At 36.0% G+C, this 17,724-nt stretch overlaps 1 protein-coding gene across 15 annotated transcripts in view; it reads right to left on the reverse strand.

Annotated features, from left to right (window-relative positions):
• Positions 1-744: 744 nt before the first annotated feature.
• SOX5 (SRY-box transcription factor 5) overlaps positions 745-17,724 on the reverse strand; it is a 1,090,001-nt gene continuing 1,073,021 nt past the window's right edge. For all 15 annotated transcript variants that reach the window (XM_070453774.1, XM_070453776.1, XM_070453775.1 and 12 more), the window contains 4 exons: positions 16,371-16,479; positions 13,641-13,814; positions 7,611-7,827; positions 745-5,787 (listed from right to left, as the gene is read on the reverse strand). In XM_070453774.1, the coding sequence (XP_070309875.1) occupies positions 5,484-5,787; positions 7,611-7,827; positions 13,641-13,814; positions 16,371-16,479 (804 nt within the window). In that variant the 3' untranslated portion in view covers positions 745-5,483. The remainder of the gene's footprint in view (positions 5,788-7,610; positions 7,828-13,640; positions 13,815-16,370; positions 16,480-17,724) is intronic.

Genomic DNA, 17,724 nt, shown 5'->3' on the forward strand with positions numbered 1-17,724 from the left:
TACTTCTGTGAAGGGACTCAATGGGCAAAGTGTTTGTAGAACATATCTTCTTTATATATTTATTTCAGATTCATTTGAACCAGATGTTATCTGACCCAGTGTCTTGACACTTATCTAAAAACCAACCAAGTAAACAACCAACCAACCAAAAACCCTTAGGGCAAATGGTTACACATAGATAGAAAAACATTTTATGGTGGAAGAGACGTGCAAAACTGGCCACTGCAAGAAAAGGAGCCTTCTTGTTGTAACATTTGCTTACAAAGTTGAAGGCAGAATCCAGAAATTAGAGTCAGAATGTTAAACAATGTAGAAATATCCATTATTCTAAATCAGATACCGTAAAGTGGATTTATAGATCTTACTAATTTCATAATCTGAAATTTAGAATTTCTATACCAACAATAGAATGAAATTTAATTCTAAAGCATAGAAAGCCTGCCCCAGTGATGGTGTCAAACTTAGGAAAAATGATATTTAGGGTGCTTTGGGCTGCAGGATTTTCAAGCCTATTAGACTCAGTTATATACAAAAGGATAACTTTTGACATTATAGGAAGTTCTCTGATGAGATACTTATGAAGAGGCTTCCTTGAATGTTCACCTCTAAGATTTAAACCCTTAATTCTCAGTTCAAAGTCAGTTTTGGAAGTGGGGTTATTTATAGTGAAAGCAAAATTATTTTTCATATGAAAACTAATAATTAAACCACCATAACAAGAATTGTGAAAAGAAACACAGTATAATAGGTAAAGAACACATTTGCTGTTTTTATTGGTGCCTTGCATGGCAGTAATACTGAAAAAAGAGAATGCAAAAACAAAAAATAAAAACAAAAAACAAACAAAAAAAAACAGGTTGGTGGCAACCCACATCTTTTTTTTTAAGAGTACATAAACTCCTGTTTTATTTTTATTGTGGCATGAATGATAACATAAAACCAAAAACATGAAAATATACAACTTATATTACACTATGTGTTATGAACAAAATATAAATCTATAACTCTATGTTATATTTACATAATTATTTATTTTATTAAATTTCAAGTGAGATGGTAGGTTGCACATACTTTGTTTTAAGCTCCAGGCATTTGATTGTCTCTTTTCTACTTTTTCCCATTTTTACTCATAAAATCCAAAATGTTAGAAGGACTAAGAGCTTCTTTAGAGCCGGTGGAGCTGTATAAATACTGTTCTAGTGAACCAGTGACAGAAACACTGGGGAGGACAGGAATTAGTCAGTAGAAAACCTAACATCTTCAACCTGGGAAACTGATAGTTATAGGAAACTTTAAAATTAAATACTGTAAAAGCCTGTCTAAACAAAAACCTATGCCCTATAAGATGAAAGAGATCTCTGAACCACTTTAAGTGGGCTTCATATTTTTTCCTTGCAGACCCTATAATTTTTATTATTTTACTATTAACTTGATAGACAAATATTTTATAAACCTGTTTGTAAATATACAGTTGTTTATTACAATTCAAATAATTTACCCATTAGAACAAATGAAAATGTAATGATTTTTGATGTTTTAAATGTGATATAAGACATTTCTTCTGTGAACAATAACATCTTCTGAATTAAGAAAATATCTGAAGTTGGACCATAAAATATTTAAAGATAATTTTCTTTAAATGAATGAAGGTAAAATGCCTATGTCAAAATCAAACCTATGAAATTATTTCATCAAAGAAATTCTTTTATATTTGTTTCTTATAAAGAGGATTTGGTTGCAATAACAATTACGCTCTTTGGGAGGGATTTTATACATGGTTAACTCTTAACTGCAGATGCCAAATAAACGTTAAGAATTGACTTAACTAATTTAGGTATAAGTGGACTGAAGAATAGTCTTGTATTTTATTCAATTATAGTTATTAGCCAAATTCTTAGCAACTTATATATGAGTAACTGTAACCTATTTTCTCCAGTGATGCTCTCCTAGGTTCATATTAAAATATGACTCTTTTTAGAAAAATTGATTACAACAGCCATAAACAGAAACAAAAACAGAATTCTGGCAAGATTATCCCTCAGTACTGGGGTGAGCGTGTGTGCTGGGGTGTGTGTGTGTGTGTGTGTGTGTGTGTGTGTGTATGAGAGAGAGAGAGAGAGAGACGGGGTGGGGGTGGTATGTGACAGGTGAACAGGTAGGTAGGGAATGAAAGAGATGGGAGACTATGTTCATTTGAGTTTGATCTTACTCTCATTTCCTCTCCCTTGTCTTTTTTGGTCATTACGGGGCACAGAAAAAGAATACAGGTTTTAGGATCTTTTACAAAACTGATAAACCAATCAAATGCCCCAAAGGCAATGTGCTAACCCAATACTTTGCCATTCATAGCACCTTTTATCAAAATGACTTCAAAGCATTTTAAACATTAACATGATTTTTTTGTTTTTTGGGGGGGAAAGTTAAGGCAAAACAATTGTGACCCTCAGTGAATTGGACATCAAAACAAGAGGACAGAATTCAAAGCTACGGACTTGCTCTTTGTTTCAACCCATGCACATTTTCATCTCTCTGACATAAACCTAACTATGTAACATTAAAATTAACTTTTGATTTTCAGCTGTTAAAGGTCACCATTAACAATTTCATTTTCCTCTTCAAATAAAACAAAATAAAAAAAACAAACAAAAAAAGGTTAAACGGAAGTGTTTTGTCAATTCACTGGTAAGTGTGTTAGAACTGGTGACGGTCATGAACGCCCTCAGAGGCATCTACCTGGAGCTAAAACAAAGTACTCTTGTAGCCCAAAGTCATGAAATGAAAACAAAGCATCTTTTTAACATGATGGGAAATAAGTATCCAGCAAAAGTGAGAGGTGAACAGCACATGAGTCAGAAAGAATTTGTTAACAAAGACAACAAATTTTTAAAAATCTGTTTTCACATTGTACATAATAACGATATAAAAACAAGTGTCTATTTTTTTTATCCAGAGTGCTTAAAAACAAAACAAACAAAAACAAAAAAAATTGGCTCTAGATGACTGTGGCAATTAAATAAAATGAGTGATGAGAGCATAAGTTAATTAAGATTGAACATGACCCTCTTAGTAATTCACTTGTATGTATTAAAACACCAGAACTTGACGTTTGTTGGGGCCAAATTTTTAAAAAGGAGAAAACTTATGGAAGGAGAAACAAAACAGTGTGAGTGAATATGTGTGTATGTGTGTGTGTGTGTGTGTGTATGTATATATACATACACACATATATACACACATGTGTATGTATATATATACATACATGTTGGAGATGGAAATTTGTTTTAAATATCTAACAACTTATTGGCTGCACTTCCAAATCAGAGGAGAATAAAATAGAAAGGGAGAAATAAATTATACATAACTTACTAATCTGGGAACAGCTGACCATTATTATTATTATTACTATTATTATTATTATTATTATTTTATCATCATCATCATCATTACAACACTAGCAAAAAGAGGCAGTTCAAATGAAAATACAGTCATCAAAAACAAACAGAAAAACAAACAAAACGAAGTCTCTGACATGCAGGGTATGATTAGCTCCTCCAAGCAAAACCCCAGAGCAAGTCTTTTGAGAGAGAGAAAAATAAAAAGGGATTTTTTTTCTTATTTATACGTAAAAATCAAACTTAAGGGTCAGGTTTGGGGAGGGTGGGATAGGAAAGTGATGACTGGAGTGAAAATCATAGCACATCCAATCTACTGGTTGGAGTATTTACTGTCTAACGCTTTAGCATGAGCAGCGCTGATTCACTTTAGATGATTTCCCATTTATCGGAACAAGCCCTACAACTGCCTTGGCACTTGGCTAGCAAAGTCTAACGAAGCAGTCCTTTCAGCATCAGTTGTTCCTCTGTGCACACACTCTGCTGGAATCAGAAACTGGACTTCAGTGGATACATCTTACAACAAGGGTAGAGCAGTGGCGAGCGTTGCAATGACTTCTAAAATCCTGCTTTTTATGGCATGAAATGTACCTGGCCCACAATTCTGAAATGCAAATGGCCTCCACCTCATTTCATGGAGGGATTAAGAATTCCTTATAAAATCATCAGTTCCATTTCTTGATCAGGAAAGGATGGAATGTTGAAGAAATAAGCTAATCCTATATTTCTAGAAAATGGGCAAATATATTCAAGGGAAACGACTGTTTTGCTCGAAGTTACTGACAGGAAAAACAAACAGAAATCATTAAGTAGCAAATGTTAGTGGAACATCTGGGAGAATTCGGCTTCCACGTTACACACGCACCCCTCTATTATACAGGGCCACCTGATCCATTCAATAATAATCATATTAGAAATTTAAAAATATAATTTCTGAGCCCTATATTGGTTAAGTTGTCATTCGAAGTGCAAAGTCAAGGTCAAGGATGCTTCCAGACCAGTCATTTAGAAGGATGTGGGATTTCATCCCCAGATGTGGGTTTAACTCACAATGATCCAACATTATTCCTATTAGTACCATAAACACACACATACATACACACAAAAATCCAAGATTAGAAAATATTTTTTTTCTCTAAATTTCTTATGTCTCTCTCTCTCTTTTCACCTGAGAACAGCACCTACAGTTTCCATTAAAAAAAAAAAAGTCAAATCTCACCAGCTGCTGGTATTTCAGGTTTTTCAAGGGATTGTCTAAGATATAACACTGTCCTAATTTAAGAAGGAACAGGAAAAAGGAAAGGGAAAAAAATCAACTAGGTCAACACTTCAGTACAAATTTGGCACTTGCTCAAAGATGTAGTGTGGTGTGCAACAGATAAGGAAAGTCCTCTAAAGAAAATGATTGCTTATTTTGTGGTGGATACCAAGGAAGTTAAAAACAGGCTCTTTTTCCCTCTTCCCCCCCATGAACAGACTTCCATCTTTAAAGTATAGAGATGGAGAAGGTGGAGAGAATGAAAGAGAAAGTCATCTTTCTTTTTCTTTTTTTTTCTGTCAGGTGCATTACCAAAAAAACAAAACAAAACAAAAACAAAAACAAAAAAACCAAAGGAAAGAAAAGAAAAGGAAAAAACCCAGAAACCCCGAAAAACAAAACAAAACTTATTTCTTTTAAAAATTGTAGCACAAAACAACAAAACACATTCACAAGCCACTTGTTGGCACTGTGTACCTGAGTGAGAATTTCTAGAACATTGTAGAACAAACAGCCATAAAGTTTATTTAAAAAAAAAGTTGACGGGTAAGACTTCAGTGCTTGGATGTAGCAGCTGAATTACTGGCATTATTTTACCCATAGCTTATTTCAATCTCTTGTTGTTGATATTGTTGTCTGCTTGTTGTATTTTTATTTCCTTTCCAAGCCTTTTGAGGCTGAGGTCTATTAGTCAGCTGATGTCCCAACTATTTAAGACTAACAGTTAAAGTAACAGTCAGTGTATGAGAAAGTTAATGTGCTTGGCCACTGGTAAGGATGAACCAGCTAGGGCTTCTTTAAGTCCTAAGGTCACGACAATCTTTTGACCCTTATCAGTTGGCTTGTCCGGCAATATGGTTTTCACTGTCACTCCCATAATCTACATCCGGATCATCCTCTTCCTCGTCGTACTCGTCATAAATTTCTCCGTTGATGTCCTCAGCCTGGATCTCTTCTTTGATGTGTGGCTCCTCTCCTTTCACATCATAAGTGCTCTGGATAACAGGCATGCCGGGCTCCGGGCTGCTGGACACGCTGGAGTGCTCTGAGGGCAGGTGAGGGGAGGGCATCCCAGCCATGGCGATGGCCCCAGGGTACACGACGCCAGCCGTGGCGATGGGGATCTGTGCTTGTTGCCTGTCAGAGAGGAATTTCCAAAAAGAGACCCTGGGTGAGTGGAGAGTTGGATGCAGGCCTTATTCTAGAATGAATGTGCTTGGCTTGACCAAGTCAAAGGTCTTGATTTTTACCCTACTGCCTGACATTTGAAAATGGCATCCTACTTTGGTCCAAGTACCTTACTTTTATATAATGCTTTATAGATTACAAGGCACTTTCACATGTTGCCCATTTGATTCTTAAAATGACTGTTACTTTTTTAATTTCTGAAAAGAAACTGAGGTGCAGAAAGATTAATAAATAGAATTTAAGTACTTGACACCAAGTTAATTTTTCCTTTACTGTAACATGTTGAAACAATTTTAAAAGATTAAACCTAAAGATAACACAATTTTGATGGAAAAATCCTTAAGTATTAGAGCTCTCAACATAAAAATTTATTGCCCAAAACCCACTAGAAGTGAACAGTAGCACATGGCCCACTTCATCCCTGAAATGGGGAGATCACCAGTGGGGGTAGAAGGCTGGGCTGGCCTCGTGGGTGCACCACCTCTGCAGCTGTACGGTATCCAGGGCTTACAAAAATCCCACACTTGGTTCCATCATCACTATCCTGAAATTCCTTAAAAACTTTTTAACAAGGACCTTGCATTTTCATATTACATTGGGAACCACAAATCCTGTAACTGGTCCCAGTATGAAGGATTCAGCAGATGATGTTCATTTATGTCTTCTTTCATTCATTCATATGTTTACTCTCTCCCCAAGGAGGGTTGGGTTTTGAGCTCCACATGGAAAAGAGTCAGGCACTGAGATATAAATCACAGAACTCTTGGACTGAGCAAGCAGACACATTCATGGAAATGGAGGGGAGAGGACATATTTGAAAAGCTTTTTTTTTTTTTTTTAAGTATCTTCTTGTCATTTTCAGAGCTCACAGGATCTTAATTACTGTTCCAAATATGAAAACTTTATTTCTGTGTTTTTTTTTTGGGAAAATTCTGCCCATGCAGTGTGGTTTTAGGCCTTGCCAGAGGGAGCAGGGTAAGATATACTGAGTGGGTGCTCAGTTGTATCCCATTCTTTTGCGACCCCATGGATTGTAGCCCACTGGGCTCTTCTGTCCATGAGAATTTCCAGGCAAGAATACTGGAGTGGGCTGCCACTGCCTACACCAGGCAGCCTTCCCAAACCAGGGATCGAACCTCCATCTCTTGTGTTTCCTGCATTGCAGGCAGATTCTTTACCATTGAGCTATCTGGGAAGACCCATACTGAGTGAGGCATCCTTAATTCAGAAGGAAACTTGTCCACTCACAACCTTGCTGTGCAAGGTTCTAAACAGAATCCCTACTTTATGTGATCTTTTTTCTAAGGCCAGGTATGTGCCGTGAGAGCCCAGAGACCCCTCTATATTCAGAAACAAGTCTTTCTTTCAATTCATTTTTATATCCTATTATCTCAGTTAAGTTGTTAGTTGCTAAGGAATCTACACTATGAGGCCTTGGAAGTAATGAAAAGCAGCAAGAAAAAGACAAAAGAAAACCAGTAAGACTTCTACGTTTTTAAGAGGAAGTTTCAAAATTCTTTACTCTCATTTTATTTTCAAACCAGCCTTTAAACAAAGCTCTCGTCAGAGCCATTGTTCTAGGAGCCTGGAGTGAACTCACTTGAAATGTTCTTCCTCGATATTATAAGGGGGCAGCTTAGTCACACAAAATACACTGTGCCAGGTTCTTTCTCAAAATGCTGCTTTGCAACTAAACAAATACACTTCCCCACCCATTAAGAGTAACCGGAAGGGTTCCCTATGGGAAAAGGACCGGACCGGAAACTCCTTACCCAACATTGAAGTACTGCCGCATTTCCTGCCGCCGGTTTCGCATGATTGCCTTGTATTCCCCAATGCGCAGCTTTTTGCCATCCACTAGGCAGGTGCGCTTTGGCCTGGGCTTGTACTTGTAGTCAGGGTACTTCTCCAGGTGCTGCTTGCTGAGACGGGCTTGCTCCTCGTAGTATGGCTGTTTCTCTAGGTTTGTCATAGCTTTCCAGCGAGATCCTATGGGGAAAAAAAAAGGTTAAAATTCCCATTTGCACATTGGCTGAGGATCCTAACAAAGGATAATTGAGAATATGAAAATCTAAAGTAAAAATGTTGGCCATATCCCAGAAGTATATAAAAAGGTTAGCATTAGTGAGCTTTGACTGAGCTGTTGGTGGCTGTGTCAAGGAAACTGTGTGCTCAAAGGTACAAACACTAAGCAATATTTTTTTTTTGCCTTGAATTAACAATTTAGTCAAACTTGTACCTTATATACTTAAAAGCTCACAGTAGATTTAATGGCGATATCTTTCATTTCTACATTAATCCATGATGTAATTCAACTATGAACTGAAACGTTAGGCAGAGACTCATTATGTATTTTGAATCTGAAGGTAACTGTCTAGCTATTGAGTATTTTTATGTGGGAGTTTATTACTTACTACAAAGGTTTCTAACATGTTGTTGTTTAGTTGCAAAGTCCTGTCCGACTCCTTTGTGACCTCATAGACTGTAGCCAGCCTACAAAGACCAGGCTCCTTTGTCCATGGGATTTCCTAGGCAAGAAGACTGCAGTGGGCTGCCATTTCCTTCTCCAGGGAGTCTTCCTAACCCAGTGATTGAACCAGAGTCTCCTGCATTGGCAGGTGGATTCTTTACCACTAAGCCACCTGGGAAGTCCTTCTAACATATTTTACATGTACTGCTTATTCTCCCCCAAATGTTTAAGTATGCTAACTTGATTACAGTCAAAAATTCATTCTATTAAAATTTTAATTATAAAATATAATTAGTGAACATGCCCTGGGTTAACTACTGCGCATTAGATACCTTGCTAAAAACAAGTTTTTTCATTTTTACCTTTCACCACAATCTCATGAGCAGACGGCATTTATACCCATTTCCAAAAATGAAAAAAACTGAAGTTAAAATAGATGAAGTAACTTACCAAAGCTCACACAACTATTAAATTGAAGATTACTGATTCAGGTTTGACAGAAATCAAAAGTGTGGTACAATATGTGTCTTTATATACTTATATCTACCTACTACATAGGATCTCTCCAGAAATATTTTTAAGCCAGAAAGCAAAACTTACAGCGATATTTTTCTCTTAGTAAATTATTTTCAATAATACATAAAATTTTCACTTCCTGTGATATAGTATGTATTAGTAATGTTAGTCCAAATTGGTTTTCTCTTTCCTTTCACTTTTAATTTTGGTTTGGATTCAACGAGGATTGTGAAAAACAACTGATTTTTGAAGTTTGAAGCTTAATTAAAAATAGTTTATGCTTATTCACAGTATAGATGTGATTTAAAGTTTTGCTTCTATCAGTATGACTATGTGTAGTAATAACAGAAATAGTAGTAATAATGTTTATTTGTGTATGTTTATCTGCAAGTAACCAGTTCGTGCGTGTGTGCTAAGTCACTTCAGTTGTGTACAACTGTTTGTGACTCTATGAACTGTAGCCTGCCAGGCTTCTCTCTCCATGGGATTCTCCAGAGAAGAATATCTTGGGGTGCCATGCCCACCTTCAGGGGGTCTTCCTGATCTGGGATTTAACCTGTGTCTCTTGTGTCTGCTGCACTGGCAGGCAGATTCTTTACCACTATCGCCACCAGGAAGGCCCAAAACTACCCAAAGGCACAAAGAAAAAAATAACAGGAATTAGCCTAATATGTACTGGTACTGCTGCCTTTACCTGACTCGCAAAACCATCTAAGCGAGTTCTTAAACCTTTCAAATGAATTCATCATTCAACCACAACACCACATCTCAAATACAAATAGCTCACTAATGAACTGTTCTTTCCTACAAATGGTGAGAATGCCTCAATGTGGGCTGTTACATTTATTAAAAGAAATGCAGACAAAGGGACTTCTCTTCCCTTAGAATTGTTTCCTATTAGAACAGATGTTGCCTGGGTGTAAATATTACAAAGATTTGTAAACAAATTTTTTCCAACCTAGATAGCCAATATGATTTCATTATATTTACAACAGGAACTCAGGTTACAGTTCAAATAACAGAGTTTATTTTTCTATTCCTTTCTCAAATTTGTGTTTAAATGCCGTGTCCAACATTTAGTCAGCTGCTCAGGTCATATCATTTGTAGGTACATACTCATACTCTTTATTATCCAGAGGCACTTGGAAATCCTGTTGTTCTTAGGGCAAATATAAACACAAATAAAGCTATAATATTATTGAACTGGATCAATTCTTCTTGTGGATTGTCTTGTAAGTATGTATACCATAATTTTTAACCTCAGAACAGGGCCTGGAAAAGTGGACTAACTACCAGAATAACTTATTGAAGAACAAGAGAAATCAAACAGTGGCTCAAGGAATAGTTGACTTAAAATATCACCAAGTAGAACAAAAGAACTAGCATTCTCAGTTGGGATAGGAATTGCCAAAGTTTCTTCCCTAAGTTTAAATGTTCTATTAGATCAAAAAAGAAATTTTCTCTAAGGAAAGGGGATGTTTATGCCTCATAGTAATGTGCCTTGGAAGGTAAGAGCTATTTTTAAGATTTCCTACTATATGCATGATGCGGTATTAACTATATGCTGTGATGAGTCATTATGCTACCTATTTTTTGGAGCTTATATTCCAACTAAGGAGAAATAGATTAAATATGTAACTGCCAAATGTATAATTTCAGTTACAATTGTTGAAAAGTACAGGAAGCTATGAGAACATATCATAAGGAGATGGGATCAGGATTCTATAGGTCAGGAAGGCACTGCTGCAAAAATGACTCCTATAGGGACAGAAAGAGAAGAGTAGCCTAGGGAGGAAGAATGAAATGGTCAAGACCTTGCAGTGGGAATAGGGCGTAGAGGAACTTAACATTGTTCTGGCTAACATGCCCAGGAAAAAGGATAGTAAAAGATGCATACATTCTCAAATAAGTTGGCTTCTAACTCTGAACTGGAATCAAAATATTTTGACATTTGATAATATAATTTCTCTGGAAGTAACATTGAATTCTAAACTACATTAAAAAAAAAATAGGTCCATCTCACTATCACATGTCTTTTCCAAATTAAGAATTAAAGGACTATTTTGACCCAGTTAATGCTTAAGCTAACTACTCTATTTTATGACTCAGCAGTACAGTGGTTCAGTTTGGTGGCAAATGCAGTTTCCATTTTTTAAGAGTAGCTTCTGAAAGAAGTTAATTAAATGACAAGTTTGGTTTTTGTTTCAATGGCTTTGCAGGTACAACAACCATTGTTTGTAACAGTAATGCAACCCCCTAAACACAGCAGATGAAAATGGGAGGATAGCGTTTTGGATACCTTCAAAAGATGAAAACATCTCCTTGATTTGGGTGTGGCTGGTTGCTCACTCTGACCATGTACAAGAAGTAAGTCACCTGTTGTTTTCAAAAGACTAGCGTTCAACAATGAAAAAAGAATCAAGTACATTTAGGTATTCCTCCTGATGACATACAGGAAGATTCAATCAAAAATTCCTGATGTTCAAAATGAAAAAAAAATCAATCTTAAAAGTGCTCTTTCCCTTTCTAAACCTGGCAGTACAATAAAAATGAAGGGTTTGAGCTGAGCAACAGTGTCATCTCCACAGGGTCTGTAATGAATTTGCACATTTTCCTCCAACTACTGTATATCTAATCAGAAAAAGATGTCCCCCATTCCTGATCTAGTGCCAAACAGTAAAAGGTGATTCCTTATGTTAACAATTTCAGCAGAATGGCTTATTAAAACCAGATTTTAGGGTATTATAAAATGCTTAGAAGCCCTTTAAAATGTCAACTAGGATCCCCAGAGACTACGTAAAATGTCAACCCAGCTCAAGCGCCTGTTTTAAGCAGAATGAATTAGCGGCATGCTGTCGGAGGCTGTTATCCAAAACAATCAGTAAAAAGGAAAACATCAAGCTTTCTTTGTACTTTTATATGAAATGAGCCATTCAGAATGATCTTGTGGATATTTGAAGATCATTTATTTGTTTGAAGCTATGACTAAATATTGAAGCCTAAGACCTTAGTGGATTTTTTCTGCTATATCCTTAATCAGCACAATTTCATTGAGAAATCTTAATTAAATTAGGCAGCATTTTCTTTTATGCAACCTATTATGATATGATCATATAGTTATATAATCATATAGTCATTCTAATATTCTTTCCTTCAAATCAGAAAGGAATTCTTATAGCCAGACATCTCTTTCCCATGAAGGTTTTTGCTCTATTTCCTAAATTATTTCATGTCATCAAAACTGATATTTCTATTATACCTGGAGTAAGGCTTTAATCAGTCATTATTATTTTTTTAGTATTCAGGCACACAAATTGAATGATATACAGACAAGTTAAACAGTCTTAGTTTTTAGGTTTCTTTTGAAATTTGGGAATTTCTAATGTGATTATAACTGATGTATTAAAATATGAGATAAGCTTACATAAAGTATTTTATTGTTTTATAGAGTTTTTTCAAATGAAACAGATATGGTATTTTTTAATGAAAAAAGCCATATGGAAGGTAGAATATATCATCATAAAAAGAAAAATAGATGAGATAGTAGAGATGCAGAAACATGTCCATTTCCTTTTGTTCAGTTTCAGTTTTTTTATTATAGATGGATACACATTTATGCATAAATAATCAGGTTTATGTACACATAAAGCTTCACATGTTCATATATTGAGATAAGTTTCATCTAAAGATCTCAAAATCATTTTGATAAAAACTGACACACAAGTTTAAGCAGTAAATGATTTTCGTTTGTTTTTGTTTCATTACAAATGTACACTGTGGACTGGGAAGCATCTATTACCATTGTTGGAAAATATGGGATCATAAAAAAACATTACATGTTTAGTAACTACTTTCAGAAGGCTGATTCCTTAATGTAAAGAATCAAAGGGCACAGTGAGCTATATGAGCTACATGTAATTCCAAGCGCATATGGATTTTAACAAAGCTTTAATAACTTTGACAAATTTTGTTACTTATTTGCCAAAGACAAAATGTGCTAATATACTGTTCCTCTTCTATTTTTTATTATTTAGCTCTTAGAATTCAAAGAATAATAAAAATTTGCTTAGGTTGTTCAGAACCTAGACACTATGCTCTTGAAGGTGAAGATAAAGGTGGTGAAGATGACAATGATGGTGATGTCGAAATGGAATCTTCCCATCCTTCTTTCTGAGACTTAAATTGGTGTATAATAGGCCTCATTCTAATCAGTACTCTTTCCTCTCACCCAGTTTTGCTGTGTGCTCCAGTGTCTATGTATGTATTCTGTCATCTGTTAAGGTGAAAGTTGCAATAGCAGGAAAAGTCCCTTTTAAAATAATACTGAAAATACATGTAAGGTTACCAAAAGTAAAAACTAAATAATGCACGCCCAACAAGTTTTGTCCTGACAACCTAAATTGGTTTTCAATTATAGTATTAGAACAGACATCATTTCTTCCTCCACCCCTGCCCCCATGACATGATAAATTCTATGGTGTTTACAAAGGAAAATAGTATATGGTCAATACCAATACTGAGAGTCTTGTATGAAAAGAACCTTTTCCCTTAGTCTTAGTACAAATATTGTTTAGATTTTTAAAGAAGAGAAAATATTGCAACAACTAGTATAGAAACACACAGAATTTGGGCATTATTTCTTGATGAATGTGGAATGCTTCATGGTCAGAAGAGAAGGCTCAATAAGGTACTTCTTTTTTAGATATGTAGAAAACATGAGCTGCTTAGCTTCCAAACCCAATCTCTTTCAGCAAATGCTGAGAACAAAACTGTACCTGTATTTCACACATCACTGAACCCTTAATACTCTTCTTACCCAGTATCTTGCTGATGTTGGAGTTGTGCATGTCAGGAAAAGCTTGAAGGATTTTCCTTCGTTCATCTTTAGCCCACACCATGAAGGCATTCATTGGACGCTTTATGTGGGGTTCATTGCTACCACGCCCCCTGGATTCTCTATAAATTCTTGATTCTGAGACTCCAGCACTTCCTAAAAACAGGGAACATTGCTTCACATTAGTGTTAAAACTTGGCAATCCCTTCCTTGCATTATTGTTTTACAGTCTATTAAAATATCTGAAAATTGAAAGCACATCTGATAATGGTACTTCCAGTTCTTGAGTCAGATGCTTGTTTATGAAGTTTTTGTGATAGGCCTTGTGGTGCCAAATATATTTGTATTTTAAAATTCATTTCTAGTATATTTTTCCTTCCTTTCAAAGGACTGTTCACTGTTCACTTTCAAGACCACACAAGAAACCATCACAAGAAAAATATTTGATGCAAACTGCAAAGAAGATAGTTGGGTTACGTCGACAGGCATGCTGGTAGTGTAGAAATATTATGTCAAAAAGCTCACAGAATTGTGAGATACCAATCTATTCAGCAGAATGGGTGACTATGGGTACAGAAGTATCTCTGTTACCTGAAGACTGTCAGAACATAGCCCACTCATGCCCTTTTTCTCCCTCTGAGGCTATATAAATAAAAACACTGCTAAATAGATATTCGAGGTTAAAATACAATACAAATATCTCCTGTAATATGTTTGGCTTTTCTTTGAAATTATGTGCTAATAAATGCATGAAATATGCTAATGCAGCAATGTTAGTCTGCTTCTCAAAAGATGTATAAAATTGGTGGGAAAAGAACAAATGAATAGTTACATCACAATGGTTTATTAGGAAGTCTGCCGTCACATATATAAGGTGAAAAAGACAATATGTTCATTTTCCTGCATTTTCCCCCAACATCTAATTTATCCAAAGAGATCCACTGATAAATACATTTCAATCAGGGAGACTCAGGATGAAGCACAACCAGGAGTGACGCTGGAACCTTGAGGAGTTTCAGTCAGTTCTCTAGGCTTTATCTGACTTTGTAGAATGGCTTCAGCAGATTAAACTGCTTCCTGAGATACTTGAATTCAGGCAAAGAAAACAAGGAGAAGCAAAATGTAGAACTCTGGCACTAAGTTTCCTAGGGTTATCATTATAAAATACGAAAGAGACATATTCTGGTAGCGTGTAAAACTTTCAAATATTTTGGGGTTTTTGAGAGTTTGTATAACCAACAAAAGCACTGATTCTGCTTTTTTTCTTCCTTCATACTCCTTTTCCTGTCTTAATCTGAAGGAATAGGAATTAACCAAAATGACCCAGACTTGAAGACCTTGATAGCAGCAAACAGAAAATACACCATTTTGGAGTTTCTCATTATTTCTCTTTCATAATATACTCTTTGGTCTGATGAAGATTGGAAGATATTTTGCATACAAGAATGACTGAATTTAACACATAACAGCAACAAACATTTTGATGTTTTAATGCTTAGTACCATGGGTATATTTTATCATGCTAATACAACTTAAAATTTATGAAATGTGTTATTACCAGTAAGTGTTGTTTTACTGACAAAAATGAGTGCTAATATACGGTGACATCTTTCTAAAATGGGTTTGTAGCTAGCAAATGATCATCTGCACATCTGCCTTTTCTTGTTCTTACACCTTATAGCAACATAAGCCTTAAAATGAATATTATGTGACTTCATCAAAGCTAAACAAGTTCTTTGCAAGTACTTAGATCAGGTTTATCTTAACTAAGCAGAGTAGAAGATGGAAGGAAATGTTTGGATTCAACAGGCTAGAAAAACACAGACTTTTTTAGATATCCAATTCATTCAAATTTGGCCTCAACAGAATTATTGGTCAAATGCTCAAGCTTGGCTAGTCCCCTGGCTTCTCACTGGTTGGAACTGCGGCAGTCTTTTCTATATACAGGGATCTGTATAACAGCTGTAGTAACAAAGTTGAGGACCATGCTCTTAAAATGCATGTATGCCACCTGATCCAGGAAAGAGGTTCCCAGTCGGCGCTAAGTGTAAGAGGGAAAGCACTCTTTTCCCTCTTCGCTGTGCTATTAGAATTAGAGCATCAGTTTATTTAATGTCCCTGTGGATGTTTAGAACATTCAGAGATGATGTAGACAACAGAAGGCTCGAGGCACATGCGGGAAGTGTGAGGCTGCACAGTTTGAATTCTAGATGGGTTACAGATTGTAGGCAGGACGCTCGACTGTATGGTAGATAGCATTAAGAGGGAAAGGATCCCAAATGCAGGAAACTATCCTGAAAATGTCCTCTGAGCTATGTATTCTGGTCAGGGTTTGACAAATGAAAACTTTAAAATGAGCTTAGGGATAACAGATTTCTGAAAAGTTTGCTTCAGGTATAAGAAATACGGAAGTGAGAAGGGAAATGACGATGGACAGTATGCGCTTCATACTCACGCCATCTTGAATCCTAGGCCTGCCCTTTAGCACTTACAGCTCTGTGGTCTTGGAAAAAACGACTACAAATTCCTAAGGGCCAATCTCTTTATCTGTAACAGATGTTATCTCACAGAGTGTGCTGGGGAGAACATGTGATCTCTTACTGTAACGATCAGGTATGAGGTGGCTGTCTGGTATAATTTTTAGTAGTTTTAATTGGCATTAAACAGACACTTCTGCACACTATTGGAACAGATATGAAAACTTTCACAAACCATCAGAATCTCCACTCATATTGAAATCCATCATGGCATGGCTAAATTTTCCTTCTTCATTCTGTTTAACTGCCAGTTGCTGAGTCAGACTCTCCAGTGTTGTTTTTTCCTTTAAAAAAAGAAATTTATAATGAGATCTCAGTCTGGAAATTATAATTATTCAAAGACTTTTTTTTCCCCCACTTTGGGCCATATATGGGCCATGTTTTTAACAACTCTAAAAGTTATTTTTCCCCCCCTTTGGGTACACTTGCTTCTGGAAGGGATGCGATGTTGATTTATTCACCTTTGCACGTGCAGCACGTTATACTGAGGTAAGTGAAGCCAATGATCAGTAGGAATTTTGAAGGAACTCTGATTCGCAGAATCCCCTTATACAGTCTTGGCATTTGGGTTTGCTAAGCCACAAGGATGTATGCTGGGATCCTTGGAGACAACCTTCCCAGATCACAAAATGTGCACAGAAATTTCATGGAAGCAACCTGTTTTTACAGCATTTGGAATGCCTCCTTTATTTTTAGCCAGACAGTAGAAGTATAGAAGTGGCATGGGGCCCAGAGTCTCCCAATAGTCAGGTGACCAAATGATAGAAACGTAATCCACAGTAGTGTCCTCTGGTTGCCATCTCCCTAAATGCCATCTGCATCTCTCATGTAAGGGTAATGAAGACGTTTAAATATTCATTGCTAATTGCTTGTCAAGTCTCTACATTCGATGTGAGTGCCTGCTACTTGGACCACAATTTGATTTGGATTTGCTAAGCCAAAATATTGAGTTGGCGAATTATTTGAGATAACAAATATACCAAATTTAGATCTGCAAAGACATCAAGTCATTTGAAAGCATGCAGTGCTTGATTTGAATTCATGAGAACATGGCATCACAAAGTAAATTATTTTCAAGAAAAATATAATGCTTAATCTAAACCACATGAGATTTTTAAACTATTTCCAAGTTAAGTAATTGGGTGGTTTTAAGCACAGAAAAGCATACAATAAAAGGTCTACAACTTTCTCTAGCGCTCTCCATCATTGATCTGAGGGTGATATGGTTACAGAACAGCTTTCAGAAAAGCACCTATTGGATTTCATAAAATTTGCCCAGGTTTTTTTTTAATTATGCACTTCATTTTCTCAGGAACACAGTCATGAGTTACACAAATGAATCACATTTACTGCAGAACAGCTATAAAATGACACAATAAAATGTTCACAGAAAATAATCAACTATTTAAGATAATTATTACAGGGAAGGGACCCAACGAATGTTTCTAACAAGAACCAACAGGACATTGAAATTCTTCATACAGTACATACTTTATCTTTACAAAATCTCTGACAGTAGTACAACCATA

This window comes from Odocoileus virginianus, chromosome 23 (assembly GCF_023699985.2).
Source record: "Odocoileus virginianus isolate 20LAN1187 ecotype Illinois chromosome 23, Ovbor_1.2, whole genome shotgun sequence".
Classification (NCBI taxonomy): Eukaryota; Metazoa; Chordata; class Mammalia; order Artiodactyla; family Cervidae; genus Odocoileus; species Odocoileus virginianus.